The sequence below is a fragment of the Sphaeramia orbicularis genome, chromosome 11 (assembly GCF_902148855.1).
Source record: "Sphaeramia orbicularis chromosome 11, fSphaOr1.1, whole genome shotgun sequence".
In the NCBI taxonomy this organism is placed as follows: Eukaryota; Metazoa; Chordata; class Actinopteri; order Kurtiformes; family Apogonidae; genus Sphaeramia; species Sphaeramia orbicularis.
The window spans coordinates 15,080,082-15,098,771 of NC_043967.1; the positions used below are offsets into that span (position 1 = coordinate 15,080,082).

Sequence of the window (18,690 nt, forward strand, 5' to 3'; positions counted from 1 at the left end):
GTAGTAGTAGTGATAGTAATAGTAGTAGTAGTAGTAGTAGTAGTAGTAGTAGTAGAAGTAGTGGTAATAGTAGTAGTAGTAGTTGTGGTAGTAGTAGTAGTAGTAGTAGTAGTAGCAGTAGTAGTAGTACTGGTGGTGGTAGTAGTAGTAGTAGTAGTGGTGGTGGTGGTAGTAGTAATAGTAGTAGTAGTAATAGTCGTAGTAGTAGCAGTAGTAATAGTAGCAGTAGTAGCAGTAATAGTAGTAGTAGTAGTAATAGTAGTAGTAGTCATAGTAGCAGTAGTAGTAGTGGTGGTGGTGGTAGTACTTATAGTAGTAATAGTAACTGTAAAAGTAGTAGTAGTAGTAGTGATAGTGGTGATGGTAGTAGTAATAGTAAATGTAATAGTGGTAGTAGTAGTAGTAGTAGTAGTAGTAATAGTAGCAGTAATAGTAGTAGTGGTAGTAATAGTAGCAGTAGTAGTAGTAGTAGCAGTAGTAGTAATAGTAGCTGTAATAGTAGTAGTAGTAGTAGTGGTGGTGGTAGTAGTAATACTAGTAAGAGTAACTGTAATAGTAGTAGTAGTAGTAATAGTAGTAGTTGTAGTAGTAATAGTAGCAGTAATAGTAGTAGTTGTAGTAGTGGTAGTAGTAGTAGTAGTAGTAGCAGTAGTAGTAATAGTAACTGTAATAGTAGTAGTAGTAGCCCATTATTTTGTGACACTTGGTTGAAGTCAGTGTCTGCTATCTGACTGTGATTCATTTGTAATCCGGATACTAAAACATGGATTCTCTTGTGTTATGTTTTCAGCTTGTCATGATGGTTTAGTCCTTACTTATGAACCAGAAATTATAGGAGTTTGGTATTGAATACATTAACGTATTGGCCAAATCATACAGTATTTACCTAGTGCAGATCTCTTGGCTATGATTTGCACACAATTGTTTTCCCCAAATAAACCTTCAATTTTAGGGTACAATGGTTAAGTCACAATTTTATAATGAAATGTAAACCTTCAAATATGGCAAAAAGACCATAATTACTTTACTTACTTTACTTTACTTACCATTTTCAGCTTCTGTAGCTATAACTGAAACATTCTTATCTATTATTTTTTTTATGATTTTAAAAACTTAGCCAAAATTAGCCAGTATTGGTATTAGCTTCAATAACGTATACTGTAATAGCTATAATAACAATAATAATAACAATAATAATAATAATAATGATAATAATAAGGCTCTTACATAACACAGAACCACCTTTATATCCATTTCTTTGTTTCAGGCCCTTGGAGTCACTTCTACCCAGGACCGTGCCCTGATCAAGAAAAAGATCAAAGACCTCAAAGTCCTGATGGAGAAAGCAAAGAGGAACCGCGAGAAAGTAGAGAAGCAGCGAGAGAAGCTACGAAAACGAGAGCTGGAGCAACAGCAGAAGGAGGCGCGCAACGAAAGCACGGAAGAGTGAAGGAAACATTAGACCACCTCCTGCTTTTACCGTAGCACCACACTAAGTAGCATCTCCAGAAACAGAACCTCAGTAGGCCCCGTGAATGAACCCTGAGGGACGCCTAGTCTGTAGATCAGTAGTAATCAGTGGCAGAACTCCACAGCCAACTGTGGGAGATGGTCGAGCGACGTTTTCACCAAGCATATTAAACCAAAACGAGCAGTTGGATAATAGGATGCCTCCTCCTCCTCTTCCTCATCCTCATCCTCATTTGCCTCATTTTACACTTATCCCGTGTTTTTAGCCATGTAAGAATTGACTTAGTTTCTATTTATTTTGCTGTTTATTGCTGTAAATCGGGTTTATTTATTTGCATTCAGATTAAGTCTGTGAAAAGTCCATCTCACCTTCATCTGGTCTGATGTTCAGAGTCTTCAGTGCACCTTTAGACGTCCATGTACAGCAATGAATACAGACGCAAAAACGTCTCACGTGCCATTTTGATAGACTTATATATATATATATATATATATATCCTGTTCAAACACACGTCGGAGATCAGTGGGATTTGTGTTGCTGCTGGTCACGAGTGTGCGATGAAATACAGGAGGCAGTGCTCATGTCCCACCCACCACAGGGGGTCCCCACACTGCTTACTTTCACTACTGAAGAGGGCAACACTGGAACTCTGCAATCGCAAGTGGAAACTGGTTTTACTGGGGGGGATAAATGTCCCAGTAGAGAACACTGGAAATGCAAATACTGTAAATGTAACCTCTGACACGGGCTTGGCTAGTGGCCCTTACATACGGCAAAACTGTCTATGTATGTACGAAAAACAGCTGTTAGCATAGAATTACAGACAACAAGGACACACTGTACTCATTGGACCGGTTCTAATGGAGACTTCAGGTACACTGTAATCAGAACAATTTGTAACTTACCAGACCTGTACCACAAAAAAGACTCCAAAAACAAAACTTCCTGCTTATATGCATAATGTTGCTTTGACTCCGCTTGTAACCTGCTTTTGACCTCTTTTTATATCCTCTCAATAACAAAGTAATACCCCGCCGCTGCCTTTAGAAATTCTAGACTAGTAGAATTTTTTTCTGATCTCTACCCGCTTGTGTGTGTGGAAAACACAAAACTATAGACTAAACTTAAGTCATCGGTTTCTATTTATTTATTTTCTCTCAGAGGAATCACCAGTTAAAGTTCACCACGCTAATTACTCTTGAATATTCTAAATAATATATAAGCAAAGCTGCCATATAATGGGTCGATCTTCTGCGATCAGGTGGAGCGAAGGACGACGCGGTGAAAAAAACGTGACGCTGATAACTGATGACGTTTCACTGGAAATTGCACCTTGATGCGTTCTAGATTTTTTTAATGATTCAATAAGAGTCGGAACATTTTGATTCATTTGTTTGTTTGAAAAAAAAAAAAAAAATAGACCTTTTTAATTGATTTTGACATTCTTATTTTAGGACTATGAAACTCACTGAGATTCCTGTGTTACTTCTTTACCATTCCTGAGAATCATTCTGCAGGTTTACAATAAATAACGAAAACTGCTCTGTCACCTTGATGGAAATGATGAAATCTTGGGATGTGACTCTTTTTGTCTTTTTGTCCCTGCCTGAATAAGAATATTGACAGTAACAGATGTGTTAACGCTGACTTGATACCTCCATGCAATGCCACAGTAATATGAATTAATGATATGTTAATGTTTATTTATTTATGTATTTAATGAAGCAACTGACTATTGTTTATGGTAACTTATACAAAATAAGAATATTAACACATGATAATGATTTACCCAGAGTTGTATGATTACTTTCTTTTTTTGCCAATACATTAAAATTGTTCATTAAAAAGTGACTTAGGTTTAAATGGTCATTACGAAATGAAATGAGATGGATTTTAAGGTTTGGAAATGGAACTAGAGAACACAATAGAACACTACTCTCCTGTTGTACTTGTGGTTTTAGCCTTCCTCTCCTACTGTCCGACCATAGTGCTGCTCCAGTGCTACTCCAATAAACTGATAAATGATGTATTCTTAGGACATACACTCACAGTCAATGAAAACTTTGAGATCATATTTTTCGACATCATTTTTCTTTTGAAACCCTAAACTGGAATTTTTTCATATGAATCATTTGTTTAGGATATTGGCATACAGAAACAAAAATCTAAAGTTTCAAGAATAATTTCAAAACAAAAAACGTAAAAGAAAATGGCACCTCCCAAACACAAAGTCACAACAATCATGGCCTCCGTTTGCTTCGATCCGTTGGTGCATGCTTCGGACTAGGTGTCGGATGGTGTTCTGCGGAATCCTATTCCACTCTTGCTGTAGTGCCTGCTGTATCACTGTAGCTCAAACCGGCCTCCACCATACCCAGTGCCCGGAGACGTTCACGTGATAGACGTGGCATGATACCGTTCACTGGACTAACAATGGAGGCCTTTTCTGGGCCTTTATATAGGCCTTCCAAACCAATCCTCAAATTGTGCAGATACCCACTGAGTATTTGCAAAGAGACCAACCCATGTGCAATGAACCGTGACAACATGACAACTCATCATTATCTCAACTACCCGGGCACTAAGTCATCGATAAATCCACAATGAATTATTACAACCCCCCTACAAGTAGAAATATGCATACATTTCTACCTCAAAGCTTCTATTGACTGTCAGTGTGTTTTGTAACACCTAAACCTTTCTGTGAATAACTGTGGAGCCGATCGTCAAACAGACGGCCGCTCCTTTCCCTTTCTATGTATAGTAAAAAACACTGAGAGCAATATGCGGTTGAGAATCCTAAAGAAGCCTTGTTTTCTAATGTGTCGCTGTGTGTGCAGTTCTGTCTGAGGGCTGCAGAGGCATTTCTAGGTGCATGACCGAGGCTGCCTGGCATCTTAAAAACCAGAGTACGGGTGAAAATTTTGGTGCTCCAGGCAGGAAAAAACAGAAAAAAGTAATGTCTGGAAGGATTCGGACTGTAGGATGTTGCCTTTGTGCGTGTATGCAGAGAGCGAATGATAGTCATCACGAACTGCTCTCCATGCTTTTACTCTCCTCTTCTGTTTTTCAGCATTACTTTGCTCTCTTTTTCACATTCTGGAAGGTTTGAAAGGGCAGCTCCTTGTCGCACTGAATAAAATGTGCAGTTACTGGCCATAGTTTTGCTCTTTCTTGTTCTTTTTTGAATTATTTACTTACTTATTTTATTATAAAAACACAAATGAAGCTTGGGAGGTTAGTAGACCGCTGTTGACATGATGCTGAAATGCATTTTGCGCTTTTTCATTTCTGATAATTGTCTGTATTGGAGGTGGAATTCAATTTAGATTATCTTATATATGTAACGTGAGGCTTCGTTGGTGGTTAATGGTTCAGTTTTTTTTATAAAATAAGACAGCAGGATGGAGATGGATTTCTTCTTAAACAGTGCTTTACTTTTCACATACTGTAACTGCTGCCTCACTTCCTGAAACATCACCTCACATGACCGAACAAACCAATCAGGAGCTAACAGTACTTAGATCAGTAAATGTTAGTGATTTAGAAAGGCACATTCAACAGTTTACTTTCGCTGCTTGTATACAACAAATGAAAATAGTTAAATGTGTAAATGTGTCAATAATAATTCTGCAAACATAAATGTAAATAGTTATTTGGGTAAGCACTGTCAATATATTTTAAACAAATACATGAATTAACTTATTCCCTATAATTTATTCCGCTGTTAAACCTTACATTTCTTCAGCATAAATTATTGTAACTTCTGAGCCTTACATATATCTCATCTAGTGTAAAAAATGTTGTGAGTACATGTTACATACTAACACACTATTCTAATATTTAACATTTGTATACATAATCCATTGAATGTATTGTGCTACGATCAAATTTTGCAGTGATTATTGTGAATGACTGCAATTAAATAACCCATAAAGACCCAAACATCCTAAACCATCAACTGATCTAAACTGTTTAATACCTGTTGATCCACTAATCTTATCAATACTTGCAAATAATTGGTGTAAAATACAGTTTGTCGTCTTTTCATGGTCATCAGATATGACCCATTTGGACGTTCAGAGGCTCCGTAGTGAACGTGGAAACACCATCATCTTCTACAACATTGATTCACCAGTAAAACCCATGGAGTTGGATTAATGACAATGGATGGACACACTTGGTTTATATTAAGTTAATGATAGGTTTCTACAGAAGAAGTCACTTTTTCTTTAGTTTTCTTTGTTTTGATATAATAACCTTTGAATTTGCTGAGCTTTCATGGATATCTAAATTAAATACTGGAAATTAAAATACATGATTTACAGTGAAAAATGCAAAATACAGAAGATAATATTATAGTAAATGCTGATAAATCACTTAACCCTTTAATCCCTAAGCCTAAAATGGTCCACCTGGACATTTTTTTCTTATTATGACTCTAAAAAGGTAAGAAAATATGTTTTCATTTGCCCATTTTTTGAGCACTTTTTTTTTTCCAGATCTTCCAAAATCTAGCAGTCATTTACATTTTACTACATGTTATAATACTGATAAAACAGCTTCTTCTCCACCTACCAGTACAGGTGTGAGTGAAATGACCATAATGACCCAATAAAACCTATAAAGTGCAACGTCTCAGATTTCAGAAACCCTTGGAATTTTTCAAATTGCTCAAACAGTGAGTTACAGCCATCCAAACTGTGTATGTGCAGGCTGTGTCAGTGATGACATGTCAGGTTTTAAAGCAGTGGTTCCCAACCTGTTTTGGCTCGTGACCCCATTTTAACATCACAAATTTCTGGTGACCCCAGACATTCAAAACAGACTTATTTTTGCTAAAAATTGATTTGGTTTTGATTTTCATGTAATTGTTTGCTATATTATGTTGCAAATAAACGTTAATTTTAGATGACATTTAGTCTCTATAATGTATATTATTATGGACGGAGGCAGAAAAGCCAGGTGTAGATTACTGCACAAAGTGAGAATTTGATTTTCATTGGTCAGGATATGTACAGTCAGTCCGGGCTGTATTTCCAAGGCTGACAATTAATACTGAACAAACAAGAACTCAAACTATGAATTATGAAAGAGCTGCAGCATCTGAAACCGACCACAATGAACATTTGACAGATAAACAGAACCACAGTGCTGCAGTTTCAGCTTCAGAGTTTGTCATGACTTTAATGGATTGGGATTGTCTCTGTCAACTCACCATATATTTTTTATTAGTAATTTTTTCTTTATTTTTATCAATTACTAGAAATTTCAGGCAACCCCACGTGGGGTTCCAACCCCAAGGCTGAAAAACACTGTTTTAAAGAGTTAAGAATGGTTAAATAGAGAGGAACATTCATTTTGGGAGCTACCACAAATGTAGCTCTGGGTCCTTATGGGTTAATAGTCATCACTGTTTATGGGCTGTTGTTTTGAGCTTTTGCAGAAAAATCCCAGGCAGTTTCATAACTATTTCCAAAGCTGCGTGTGATACATGCAGTCAAACAGCCCAAAAGGTGCAGAATAATCAGAAACAAATAATAAAAACAAAGAAACACTTAGTTGAATAGATGTGTTATATCCAGTCTAGTGCCTTGATCACATGTTTCCTTCATACATCTCCACCTGTCCTGTCACTTTTACACCCTGACCATCCTCTGCTGATGCCTTCTTCCCACAGTCAGCTGCTGTCAGCTCTAGCCCCCCCGTCCCCCCCTCCCTCTCTCCATTCTATTTATACTCAGCCTAATTTCACTCCAGGGTTATTTTCTTCCCTGTGACCACTTCCCCCTCGTCACTTGTTGCCCTTTTTCTCTGCTTCATTTCTGCTTTTCCTGCCTTAAACACCTTCTGATGGCTGTGTTCAGAGGCCTTTCATCAGGGGAATGGCTCACTCCTTCAGTATCACCGTTCTGGCTTTCATTTCCAATCTCCTCCATGCTGTTTGGAGAACGTTAGTGCCTGAGCCGACTGGTTTGGCAGCAGGGTTCGGCCCTTCTTTTAGAGAGGCCATGGAGGAGTTGAGTCCTAGGAAACAGGCAGCAGAGCAGCTGAAGAAACGCTTCCTGGAGGCGTTACAGGCCAACGACACCCAGGAGGTCCTAGAGATCCTCCACACCAGAAAAATAGACATAGATGCAGTGTTGGAAGTGGATGACCCCAGTATGGTGCTGGCCTCCTACAAACAAGGTGAGGTGGGGAGTACAGCGGTTGGATACATGGGTATGAATAATGTGTTCATAAAATGATATGATGAACCAAAAGTGGAAAATGATCTATGGTAGTATAGCACAGATGTCAAACATTCCAAAACTGGCCCGCCAAAGGGTCCAATCCAGCCCAGTGGGATGAATTTGTGAAAATGCAAAAATTTCACTGAAGATAATAACAATTAGCCCAATATGATCTCAAGTGGGTCAGAGCAGCAAAACAATAACATAACAACATATGCATAATGTCAACTCCAAACTTTTCTCTGTGTTTTAGAGTGACAAAAGTCAAATTACAGTATGAAAATGTTTCCATCTATAAAGTATCCTTTAAAAATGTGAATAACATGAACAACCTGAAATTTCTTCAGAAAAATAAGTGGAATTTTAACGATTTTCTGCTTCAGTTTATCATGTACATATGTTCATTACAACTAACAGATCACAGTCGATCTACAAATACACAAAACATTTAGTAAAAGGCAGAATATTGGTAAAATTATACTTATTTTTCTTTTTTCTTTTGCGTAGATTGTAGATGCAAACATTTTCAACTGAGATCATTTTGGGCTGAATGTGGCCCCTGAACTAAAATGAGTTTGACAGCCCTGAATGGCTAAAGCACTACACCCTATTCTCTGACTCAACTACTCAGTCACACAAACTCATTCATCAAATCAATCACTCTTTTTGCATGACCTTAAGCTGATTCTCATTCTTAGACACAATTTCCACACCTGTAGCATACTTTTTGCGCGACTCAACACACATTCTCACTCTTTAAAACACATTCCTCACTGTGATGCGCATGAGCTACAAAATGGTGAAAAAAAGGAGGTAAATGTTAAACACATATACAGCACAATTGTCAACCAGTACACACAACCACTCAAAACTGAACACACTGTTTTCAAACCAGCTGCACATGATAAGTCAGTTCAGAGAGCGTCTGACTCTAACAATGGATGGAAACAACCTGAGAGGCAGAGGACTGTGTCTAGGTTGTGGTTTGGGACAATGTCCATATACAGGAGTGGTTCAGTATCCAACCAGAGTTTCATAAATGTTTGCCTTCCATCATACAGCCCTTTCCTGAACCCAATAGGACAGTGGTTCCCAGCCTTTTTTGGCTCCTGACCCCATTTTATGTAACATCGCAAATTTCTGGTGACCCCAGACATTCAGAAAAGCTAAAATTAATTTATTTTTGATCATGTAATAGTTTGCTATACTATGTTGCAAATAAACATACATTTTAGATGACATTTAGTCTATATAATGTATATTATTATGGACGGAGGCAGAAAATCCAGGTGTAGATTACTGCACAAAGTGAGAATTTGATTTTCCTTGGTCAGGATATGTACAGTCGAGATTGTATTTACAGGATTGACAATTAATACTGAACAAACAAGAACTCAAACTATGAATTATGAAAGAGCTGCAGCATCTGAAACTGACCATAATGAACATTTGAAAGATAAACAGTACCACAGTGCTTCAGTTTCAGCTTCAGAGTTTGTCATGTCTTTTATGGATTGGGATTGTCTGTCAATTCACTATATATTTTTTATTAGTAAGCTTTTATTTATTTATTTATTTATTTATTTATTTATTTATTTATCAATTGCTAGAAATTTCAGGTGACCCCATTTGAATTCCAGGTGACCCCAAGGTTGAAAAACACTGCAATAGGAGAATGTTTCTCTGCATGGCGGTGGAAAGTCTATGTCCCAAACCCATATACCAGGGAAAGTCTGTTAGAATCAATGGAGGTTGTCATTGGTGACGTAAGTGTGGCGTGTTGTTAAGGCTGGACACACCAGAGGGTTTTCCCCCCATGGCCTGGAAAGGGACAATAAAGCCTGTGAGGTGGATGAAGTCCTGAAAGACAGGATGCTGAGGCCGAATGAATCTGGCATCAGTTTGATTTGATGATACACAAGTTTTTGAGTGTTTTACAGTAATGTGCTTTTCTTTTACAGTTTTCTTTAGTCTTTTAACCCTTTATCGGGCAGGTGACTATTTTTGGTAATTTCAATGAGTTACAGTGAGGACAGTGAGTCAACAATCTCAGGTCCAGTATGGTCTACAGGGTCTGTAAGGTCCATCTCTGCATGAACAGTGAGTGGACCTGCTTTGTTAGGTACCATGAAGTAATGGTACTAATGTAAGGAATGATGTTCAAAGGGAGAATGTGGATGTGGACAGTTGACAGTTGTTGTAATGTTCTTAAAGTGATGTTCTAAAGTTCTAAAACACATGTTCCTTTCACATTATATGTTTTTCTTGTACTTTTTATATTTACTTCTTGGATTTTATTTTATTTATGTATTTATGTATTTATGTATGTATTTATTTATTTATTTACTTTATTTATTTTTTTTGCCACTTTCAAGATAAGGAACCAAACATGGTAACTTAATTGACCTTGCAAATTTACTTTTTCATGTTGATGTTCACTTTCGCTTGATCAGACCCATATGTAACATGTTGTGCATGTGCTGAATACAGTGTTTTCCATTTTGCTGTGTAGTGTGTGATAACTGCTCTGTAGTGTCTACATGTTGCCTGGCTGTGTGTGTGTGTGTGTGTGTGTGTGTGTGTGTGTGTGTGTGTGTGTGTGTGTGAGAGAGAGCTGAAAGCAGTGTTTGCCTTTGAGTGCACTTAAATAGTTTTGAGGCAATTGTTTACTTTTGCAAGAAGAGTGATGGGTTTTGTGGATGTAGTTTGAATTCTTGGTTTTGTGTTTACAGTTTTGAGGAAAGGGGTGCAGCTTTGGCAAAATGTGTCACAGCGATTGTGGAAAAACTGTAAACACTGATTTATAGTGCACGACTCAAAAAAGTTTTATTCATAAAAACTATTTTCTGTATATTGATAAAAATCCCCCCAAAAATTGCCTTTACAATTGTGTCTTTTGTGTCACTTTATTTAAAAAAAAAAAAGTTATACAAATAGATTTGCATACCATTAAAATACTATTGTTACAAACCTACTGGTGAGACATTCACAGTGCATATTCTAAACAAGTTGCTTTTTAAATGTTTGGGGGTTTTTTTTAGGAAGAAATGTCTCAAGAGGAAGCACTTATATGGATTTTATCATTTGTGTGTTGTTGTTTTTTTTGCACTGTTAAAAAAACAAAAGCTTGATTAACCCATAAAGACCCAAACATCCACCACCGACCAAAATCATCTACTGATCTAAAATGTTTAGAACTTCTGATCCACAAATCTTATCAATACATGTAAATAATTGGTGTAAAATACAGTTTGTCATCTTTTCATGGTCATCAGATATGACCCATTTGGACGTTCAGAGGCTCTGTTGTTACCATGGAAACACTGTCATCTTCTACAACATTGATTCACCAGTAAAACCCATGGAGTTGGATCAATGACAGTGGATGGACACACTTGATTTTATGTTCAGTTAAGGATATCTTTGCTGAAAAAGTCACTTTTTCTTCAGTTTTGTTTGTTTCTGATAAAATATACTCAACTTTAATTAGAGCTTTTATGAACATCTACATGATCAGTGAATTAAATACAGAAAAATACATAATTTTCACTGAAAAAAAAAAGCAAAATACAGAAGATAATATGATAATAATTGGTGGTAAATCACTTAAATCTAGAGAAAAATTCATTTGGCAACTTCCACAAAAGTAGCACTGGGTCTTTATGGGTTAATGAAATTCATTCCATATATGATCAAACCCTGCACAGAAGCACAGAATACCACCACATACAGAAAAGCCAATGCTGGTCATGTCAGAAGTTTATCCACTAGATGGTGCTATACATCCATGGATCTAAAAGGACATTAATCGGTTTGTTGACAGTGGGTGAATTACAGTTATATTCAAATGTGTATTGTTTATTTTATCCTCAAATAAGTGACTTTATCATTCTTTACATTAAAATATCACTATTATGGGGTGTGAATGTCCTGTTTGTGTTAAATATTAAATGCTGTGTTGGCCTTTTTCTTTGTGATTTTGCAGGATACTGGCTTCCAGGTTATAAACTGGAGAAGTCCTGGGCCATGGCTCTTCATGTATGTGTGATGTTTAACGCTGTGGAAACGGCCCTGGTGCTCCTCCAGGAAGGTGCGTCCCTCAACCGGATGCCCAATGGGAAGACGCCGCTGCATGTGGCCTGTGAGGTCTCCAACAGTGACTGCGTCGCTTTGCTGTTGGCTCACGGGGCAAAGGTCAACAGCCTGTCGCTGAGCGGACACTCACCTCTGCACTACTGCATCACCACAGAGTCAGTAGACTGTGCCAGGCAGCTCATCCTCAAAGGTCAGGAGGGATAAAACAGGGAAATAAAAGCTCAAAGTGCACAAAGACACTGTAAAAGTACAAGGATTATTACATTTATATGATTATATCCCTCATTTTCCTTTGAAGGTGCACATGTCGACATGCACAGCCATAACAACGATGAAGTCACACCTTTACACACAGCAGCCAGGTTCGGTATTCCAGAGCTGGTGGCACTATATTTGATCCACGGGGCGTCTGTGGATGCACTGAACTCTGTCCAGGAGACGCCTCTGATGACTGCAGCCTTCTGGGCTTTTGATTCCAAAGAGCAAACCTACAGCCAAGACCACCACTTTGTGTGTCGCCTTCTGCTGGACAACAAAGCAGGTCAGAGGTGCACAGGCAACTCTAGGCCCTGTCATTTTAGCGCTCCGTGACTGATGTGACTGATGTGAAGGGGTCTTTGAGGTTTCACAGTCAGAATCAGGTTTATTGCCATGTAAGTAATCAGAGTTCACACTACTAGGAATTTGCTTCAGTGGTTTGGTCCATACATAGAACATGGAGTAGGTAAGAAGCAGTAAAAAATAAAAATAGAATAAAATAAACATGAAAGATAAAGTTGCAAAATATACAATATACGATGTGGACAAACCAATGAGTTTGAGTGAAACTATAACAGTACCGGTTACAGTTCTGTGCAGATAGTGCCAGGTTTGTTTCCAGTCCAAGTTTTTGCATCATTCCAGATCCAAACCTCCAAGAGGAAGACCATAAAACCGCTCTTCACAAGGCCGCCTGGAACTGTGATCACATCCTGATGCAGATGCTGCTGGAGGCCGGAGCAGACGCCCGGGCCATGGACATCAACGGCTGCGCCCCCATCCAGTATCTGCTCAAGGTGACTGACGTGAGGCCTATGGCTATACCAGAGATCTGCTACCAGCTGCTGCTCAACTACAACGCAGCACGGATATACCCACCACAGTTCCACAAGGTGAACCAGCACTGAAATGTGCATGTTTTCATCATTGTATCTACATTTGAGTGGCATCTCTATGTATGGAACTGCTTGTCATGCTGTGTGTGTTAATGTGCAGGTGTTACAGTCCTGTTACGACTACCCCAGAGTGGTAGAAATCCTGGTTAACTCTTATGAACGTTTGAAACCGACAAAGAAGTGGAGATCAGCCATTCCTGATGACTGCTACAAGGTAAACACCCAGCTGCGATGATGTTTGACGCACTATACATCATCCATCAGTGTTAGAATTTAGAATAATTTAAGGACAAATTTGACTTTCCGTGTGTATTTCCAACATCTCATTGACAAATACTGTTCTTTTTACTCCAGGACCCCTCCTCAACCCCTTCCTCTACACTGAAAACCATAAATGCTTATGACAAATTGAGGGATTAAGTGTTCTTTTATGGGCTGAGATGGTTCTCCTACTCCTCAGACTGAATAAACTCCTGGATTTAGTGGAAAATGCACAAGCCACAGAAAAGTCCACTTTTCACAGATATGCAGTTCTCAGTCGACAGCGATGCCACAAATATATGAACTTATTGACATTGATTCATTGCTGTGGATTAAACCACCGACAGTATAAATGAGTGCAACCTGAAACTCTAATAATATGAACCCAAAAACATCATATATAGCAGTAAAAAAAGTATATATACATATATATATATATATATATATATATATATATATATATATATGTGTGTGTGTGTGTGTGTGTGTGTGTGTGTGTATACACACACACACACACACATACATACACATGTACATATATATACACATACATACACACATACATACTTTTTGTAATACTGATAATTAATTCAATAATTATTTGCTACTTTTTCCTTATATTTGCTTATACTTACTCTACTTTTCTTATGCTTTTTCTTATACTTGCACTTAATCTTCCGGGATTAATAAACTATTCTGAATTTGAATCTGAAAAACTAACAGGAACCATTTTATTACACATTGACCATTTGGAGTTTTCATACATTTACTTTAATAAATGTATATATATGTATATATACATAAATTTTTGGTAAAACATCAAAAATACTTCTTGTTTGGCATTTTTGACCTGAACTGTTTTGCTGTGTGTAACTGAAATTGCTTTTACATAAATATTATAACATAAACATAGTGTAATTTAAACAAACTCTTAAATATTAACATTTCCTCTTTTTCCATCCTCAGCGTCATCAAACATTCTACGATTCTTTGTTTGCCGTTTGTACGAACACGCCTCGCAGTCTCCTTCACCTGGTCCGATGCGCGGTCAGATCTGCCATGGGTGGATTCAGCCAGCGTGGAATCGCAGAACTCCCACTTCCAACGTCCATGAAGAAATACATTTTATTGGAACCTGAGGGGATACTGTACTGATGGACAGGGGCCTGTTCATGAACTATAGATGACGCTTGCATGTAGCCTGAGATCTGATGATGTAAACAGAGGCATCCACTAGTCTTCATCAGACCGTGGAGCTGTAAATGCTGTTGTTTGGAGCTGACAGTAACATGTGCTGTTCTCGGTTATATTGTCTTTGACCTTAAACAGAGGCCTTGTACTGTATGAAAACTTCCAAACATGTCTACCTGTAAATATACAGGGTGTCCACAAAGTCTCTTTACAGTTTAAAAGATCTATTACAAAAGCAGTTGATGAGATGTGTTAATCCGATTTGTTCTATGTTCTCAGTGGTTATCAAAGTTTTTAATCACATTGTGGGATCATGTGCAATTGAATCATTTGGCCCTTTTCCACCAAAAGCCCAGGAACTTTATTACCAGGAACTTATTTGGGTAAAAGAATTCCCAGTAATTGCATTTCCATCGCACCCCAAAGTTCAGGGTAATTTATTTTGATCAGGTTGATGATGTATGGGGGAGCAGTAACAGAAACTGCAGTACAGTTCATGTACATTCACAAACTCACCTCTAGCACAATAGTTTGGGTTTAACATTTTACTGGTTGTTGAATCACTTAATCCATCTGGAATACATTTTAAATGAAGTTAACCATCATTATATATTTCCTCATTTCTATTTAAAAATGGTAGAACACGTATTTTCAACTTCTCATTCCTTCAACTCAATCACATCTAACTTTATGTGTGATGGATGGTTCTGTTTCATTTCTATTGTTTTATAGCTATAGTCCAGGTTCAACCCTTAAGTCATACAGGTTTACTCAAATGCCTGCATTTAATTCGACTGCATATTACTTATAAAAAGTATTTATATTGTACTTATGTTTTGATGCCTTGTAAATGAACAGACAGTATTAGGTTAGAATTTTTTTTTTTTTAAATAAAAATTGAAACAAAATAATTGGTCCATTTTTCTTCAAGAATAGATCAATTACTGCAAGTGTTTTCCTTGACCTTTTGACTAAATATGTGTCACCACAACTGGATGACCTTCAACCAACCTTCATTTTCCAGGTAGATGTTGCACCACCACATTGGGGACTGCATGGTGGTGGGTTGTTAAGGAACTATCCAAGTGTGAGTGCGAGAGGAGAAATAACTGCTTCAGACTCAAACAGCTGTCTTTGTTGTTTTTTCTTCTGCAGAAGGAACAGCCACATCGGGCTCAGGTAGCGCTATGCGAATGCACAACCAAAAAAAGACACAAGCCGTTTTTATACCCTGCAGTCACATGGTAAATGGGTGCTTCTATGAAACTGGGTTCAATTTGGTACCAGCTTTTTACACCCAATAATAAAAGGTAGATGTAGACATATTCCCCCCAGGATGTACCTAGTGATGACCTCAGATAAATGCAAAAAAAATTATACTCTTATTCTGGGCCATCCTATAATTAATGAATTTTTTAATAAAATATTGGGGCCAAAAATAGGACCAAAATTGGGACAGGAAAAGCTACCTGGGTGTCAGTGCGTTATATTTTGAAAACATTGCTTGAAATGGTCTTATATAGCACTATAAATAAAGATACTGTGTTAAATTTGAGGATCCTAGTGTTTTTTCTAATCCAGACATGTGGGTTTTTCATGAATCTCAGTCTCATTCCAGGTTTTGTATGTAACCTATCGTGTCCACTTGTGTTGTGTTACATGCAAAATCTGCCCAGCTAAACGTATATAAATTGCGAATGATTTTGCAACTGCGGCCATTTTTGTGAAACACTCTGCCTTGCATAATTACTTCAATTCCCAAAATGTACCTGTGAGAGAATAAAGAGATATCCAAAAAAATGGTAGCGCGTAATTTTCGTGTCCTTTTAACCATGTTACACGCAGATTTTTGTATTAAATTTAATATAAAATAATATAAAAATGTGTTTTATCTGAAAAACAGTTTCTTTTTTATCTCAGTTAATATTTATTTTTAAAATAGACCCAAAGTGCTTCCAAACTAGCTTCATAACATTAGTCTACATCTGGTTAAAATGTTTTGCCCCCATGTCCTGTTTACAGGGACCAGTTTCATGGAAGCACCCAAATACGTGCAGTCATGTATGATTAAAAAAAGAGAAAGTAATTAGTAAGAAACAGAAGTAGGGACCTGCCATGATGGGTAAAAACAAAAGTAGGATATCTGGTACCTAACAGTCAAATAAAGTTCAAGACATATTTTAATGAAGAACCAAATTGTAAGCATTACAGAGGACATGTAGCCAAAAGGTCAGATGATGAATAGATGTCTGTACTTGATTTTGCACTTCTTATTTTATTATTTCGTAGAAAATGTAACCTTAACCATTGTTACACTGCAAAAATCAAAATTTGACCAAGTGTATTTTTCTCATTTCTAGTCAAAATATCTCATCAGACTTAAGATAAGACATAATCACCTAAAGAGTAACTTGTGGGATATAAGAACTTATTTTTAGACAATATCAATCAATCAATCAATCAGTCAAATTTTATTTATATAGCGCCAAATCATAACAAAAGTTATCTCATGACACTTTACATATCAAGTTGGTCGAAACCAGACTCTAAACCAGTTTACAGAAACATACCAGAATCTTCCAATAGATCTTGAAAATCTTATTTCAAGGACTCTTATCAAGATGATTTCACTTGTTCCATTGGCAGATTATTTTTTCTTGAATTAAATAATTTTTAAATAAGCTTTTCAAGATCTGTTGTCTAAAAATCAGTTCTTATATCTCATTGAAAAGTTACTCTTTAGGTGATTTTATCTTATTTTAAGAGTGATGAGATATTTTGACTAGAAATGAGAAAAATACACTTCGTAAAACTGTAATTTTTGCAGTGTATTGGCTGTATACTAAAGATTATTTTCCCTTATAGGGTTCCTAAATCTAACATTTCCAGACAGGTGGATTGGAAGGGATGGTCCAATTCCCTGGACACCTCGTTCACCAGATATCACTGCCCTGGATTTCTTTCTATGGGGTTATGTTAGAGACATTGTGTATCGAACACAGATACAGGACATCAACAACCTGAAGTAAAAGATCACTGATGTCACTGACACCAGTGATGAGTCTATGATACAGCCAACATGGACAGAAATCCAGTCCCGTCTGGATGTACTTCATGTAACTAATAGTGCCCACTTTTCACTTTATTATAAACATTGCACTATTGTCATATCTGCTGCTGTTCAGTTCCATTATGCACCTTCTCACCTCATAACCATTACTGTATTGCACTACTGCTGCTACTGTAAATAAACTGACAAGTACACTTTATATTCTGTTATAGTTTATTCTTTAAATTGGGTTTGACTTTGACTTTGAATTAAGTTGACTTATTCTGATAATATGAGTGACAGGGTTGTGTTAGTAAGAGTGGCACAATCAGTCAAGGCTGAAAAGATTGGAAAAATATGAAAAATAGAGGGAGCGGACTTACCTTTGGTCTAGCCATGGTGTTAGCAGAGGGCACAGGTGTCAAACATGTGGCCCGGGGGCCATATCCGGCCCGCCAAAGGGTCCATTCTGGCCCTTGGGATGAATTTGTGAAATGCAAAATTTACACTAAGATATTAACAACCCTTTTAGTTCAGGTTCCACATTCAGACCAATTCAATCTCAAGTGGGCAGGATTCAGTAAAATACTATCATAATAACATATAAACAATGTCAACTTCAAATATTTCTCTTTGTAAATGGAAATATTTTCATTTATTTACACTAAAACAAAGTATAATTTTGCAAAAAATGTGAATAACCTGTAATGTCTTAAGAGAAGTAAGTGCAATTTTAACAAAATTCTGCCTGCTACTCAATGTTCTGTGTATTTGTAGATCCACTGTGATCTATATTTATAATGTACATGTGTAAATGATAAAATGAGGCAGAATATTGTTAAAATTATACTTATTTTTCAGTTTGTTCATGTTATTTACTTCTTTTGAAAGGATAGTTTATAGATGTAAACCTTTTCATAATGTAAATTTACTTTTTCGCTCTAAAACATAGAGAAAAGTTTGGAATTGACATTATTTATATATTGTTATGTTATTTTAGTGGTTCGGCCCACTGCAGATCAAATTTAGCTGAATCTGGCCCATGAACTGAAATGAGTTTGATACCACTGGCATAGGGTTTGATGACTTAAAAAAAAAAAAAAGGTTTATGTCATTTCCTGTGTCATGTGACTCACTATTTTCTTCCTCTGCCATGCTAAATACATTTCAGTAACAGGGCTGCAGACATGCTGTCGGACACAACTTCAGTGCATCAATACTAAAATATACTGATTA

General features: G+C 37.0%; 2 protein-coding genes across 8 annotated transcripts in view; both read left to right on the forward strand.

Annotated features, from left to right (window-relative positions):
• The window catches only part of ppp1r9a (protein phosphatase 1, regulatory subunit 9A), a 96,874-nt gene extending 94,003 nt beyond the window's left edge, over positions 1–2,871 (forward strand). For all 6 annotated transcript variants that reach the window (XM_030146813.1, XM_030146817.1, XM_030146811.1 and 3 more), the window contains one exon: positions 1,268–2,871. In XM_030146813.1, the coding sequence (XP_030002673.1) occupies positions 1,268–1,450 (183 nt within the window). In that variant the 3' untranslated portion in view covers positions 1,451–2,871. The remainder of the gene's footprint in view (positions 1–1,267) is intronic.
• Positions 2,872–7,072: 4,201 nt separating this feature from the next.
• asb4 (ankyrin repeat and SOCS box containing 4) lies at positions 7,073–14,462 on the forward strand. 2 transcript variants are annotated; one of them, XM_030147615.1, is made up of 6 exons: positions 7,073–7,660; positions 11,690–11,989; positions 12,098–12,340; positions 12,703–12,950; positions 13,054–13,167; positions 14,181–14,462. In XM_030147615.1, exons 1-6 carry the CDS (start codon positions 7,357–7,359, stop codon positions 14,367–14,369), a joined length of 1,398 nt encoding a protein of 465 aa, XP_030003475.1. In that variant the 5' UTR covers positions 7,073–7,356; the 3' UTR covers positions 14,370–14,462. The 2 variants fall into 2 exon arrangements, with proteins under 2 accessions (XP_030003475.1, XP_030003476.1); XM_030147616.1 differs by lacking the exon at positions 14,181–14,462 and adding an exon at positions 13,308–13,439.
• The last annotated feature ends 4,228 nt before the right edge of the window (positions 14,463–18,690 follow it).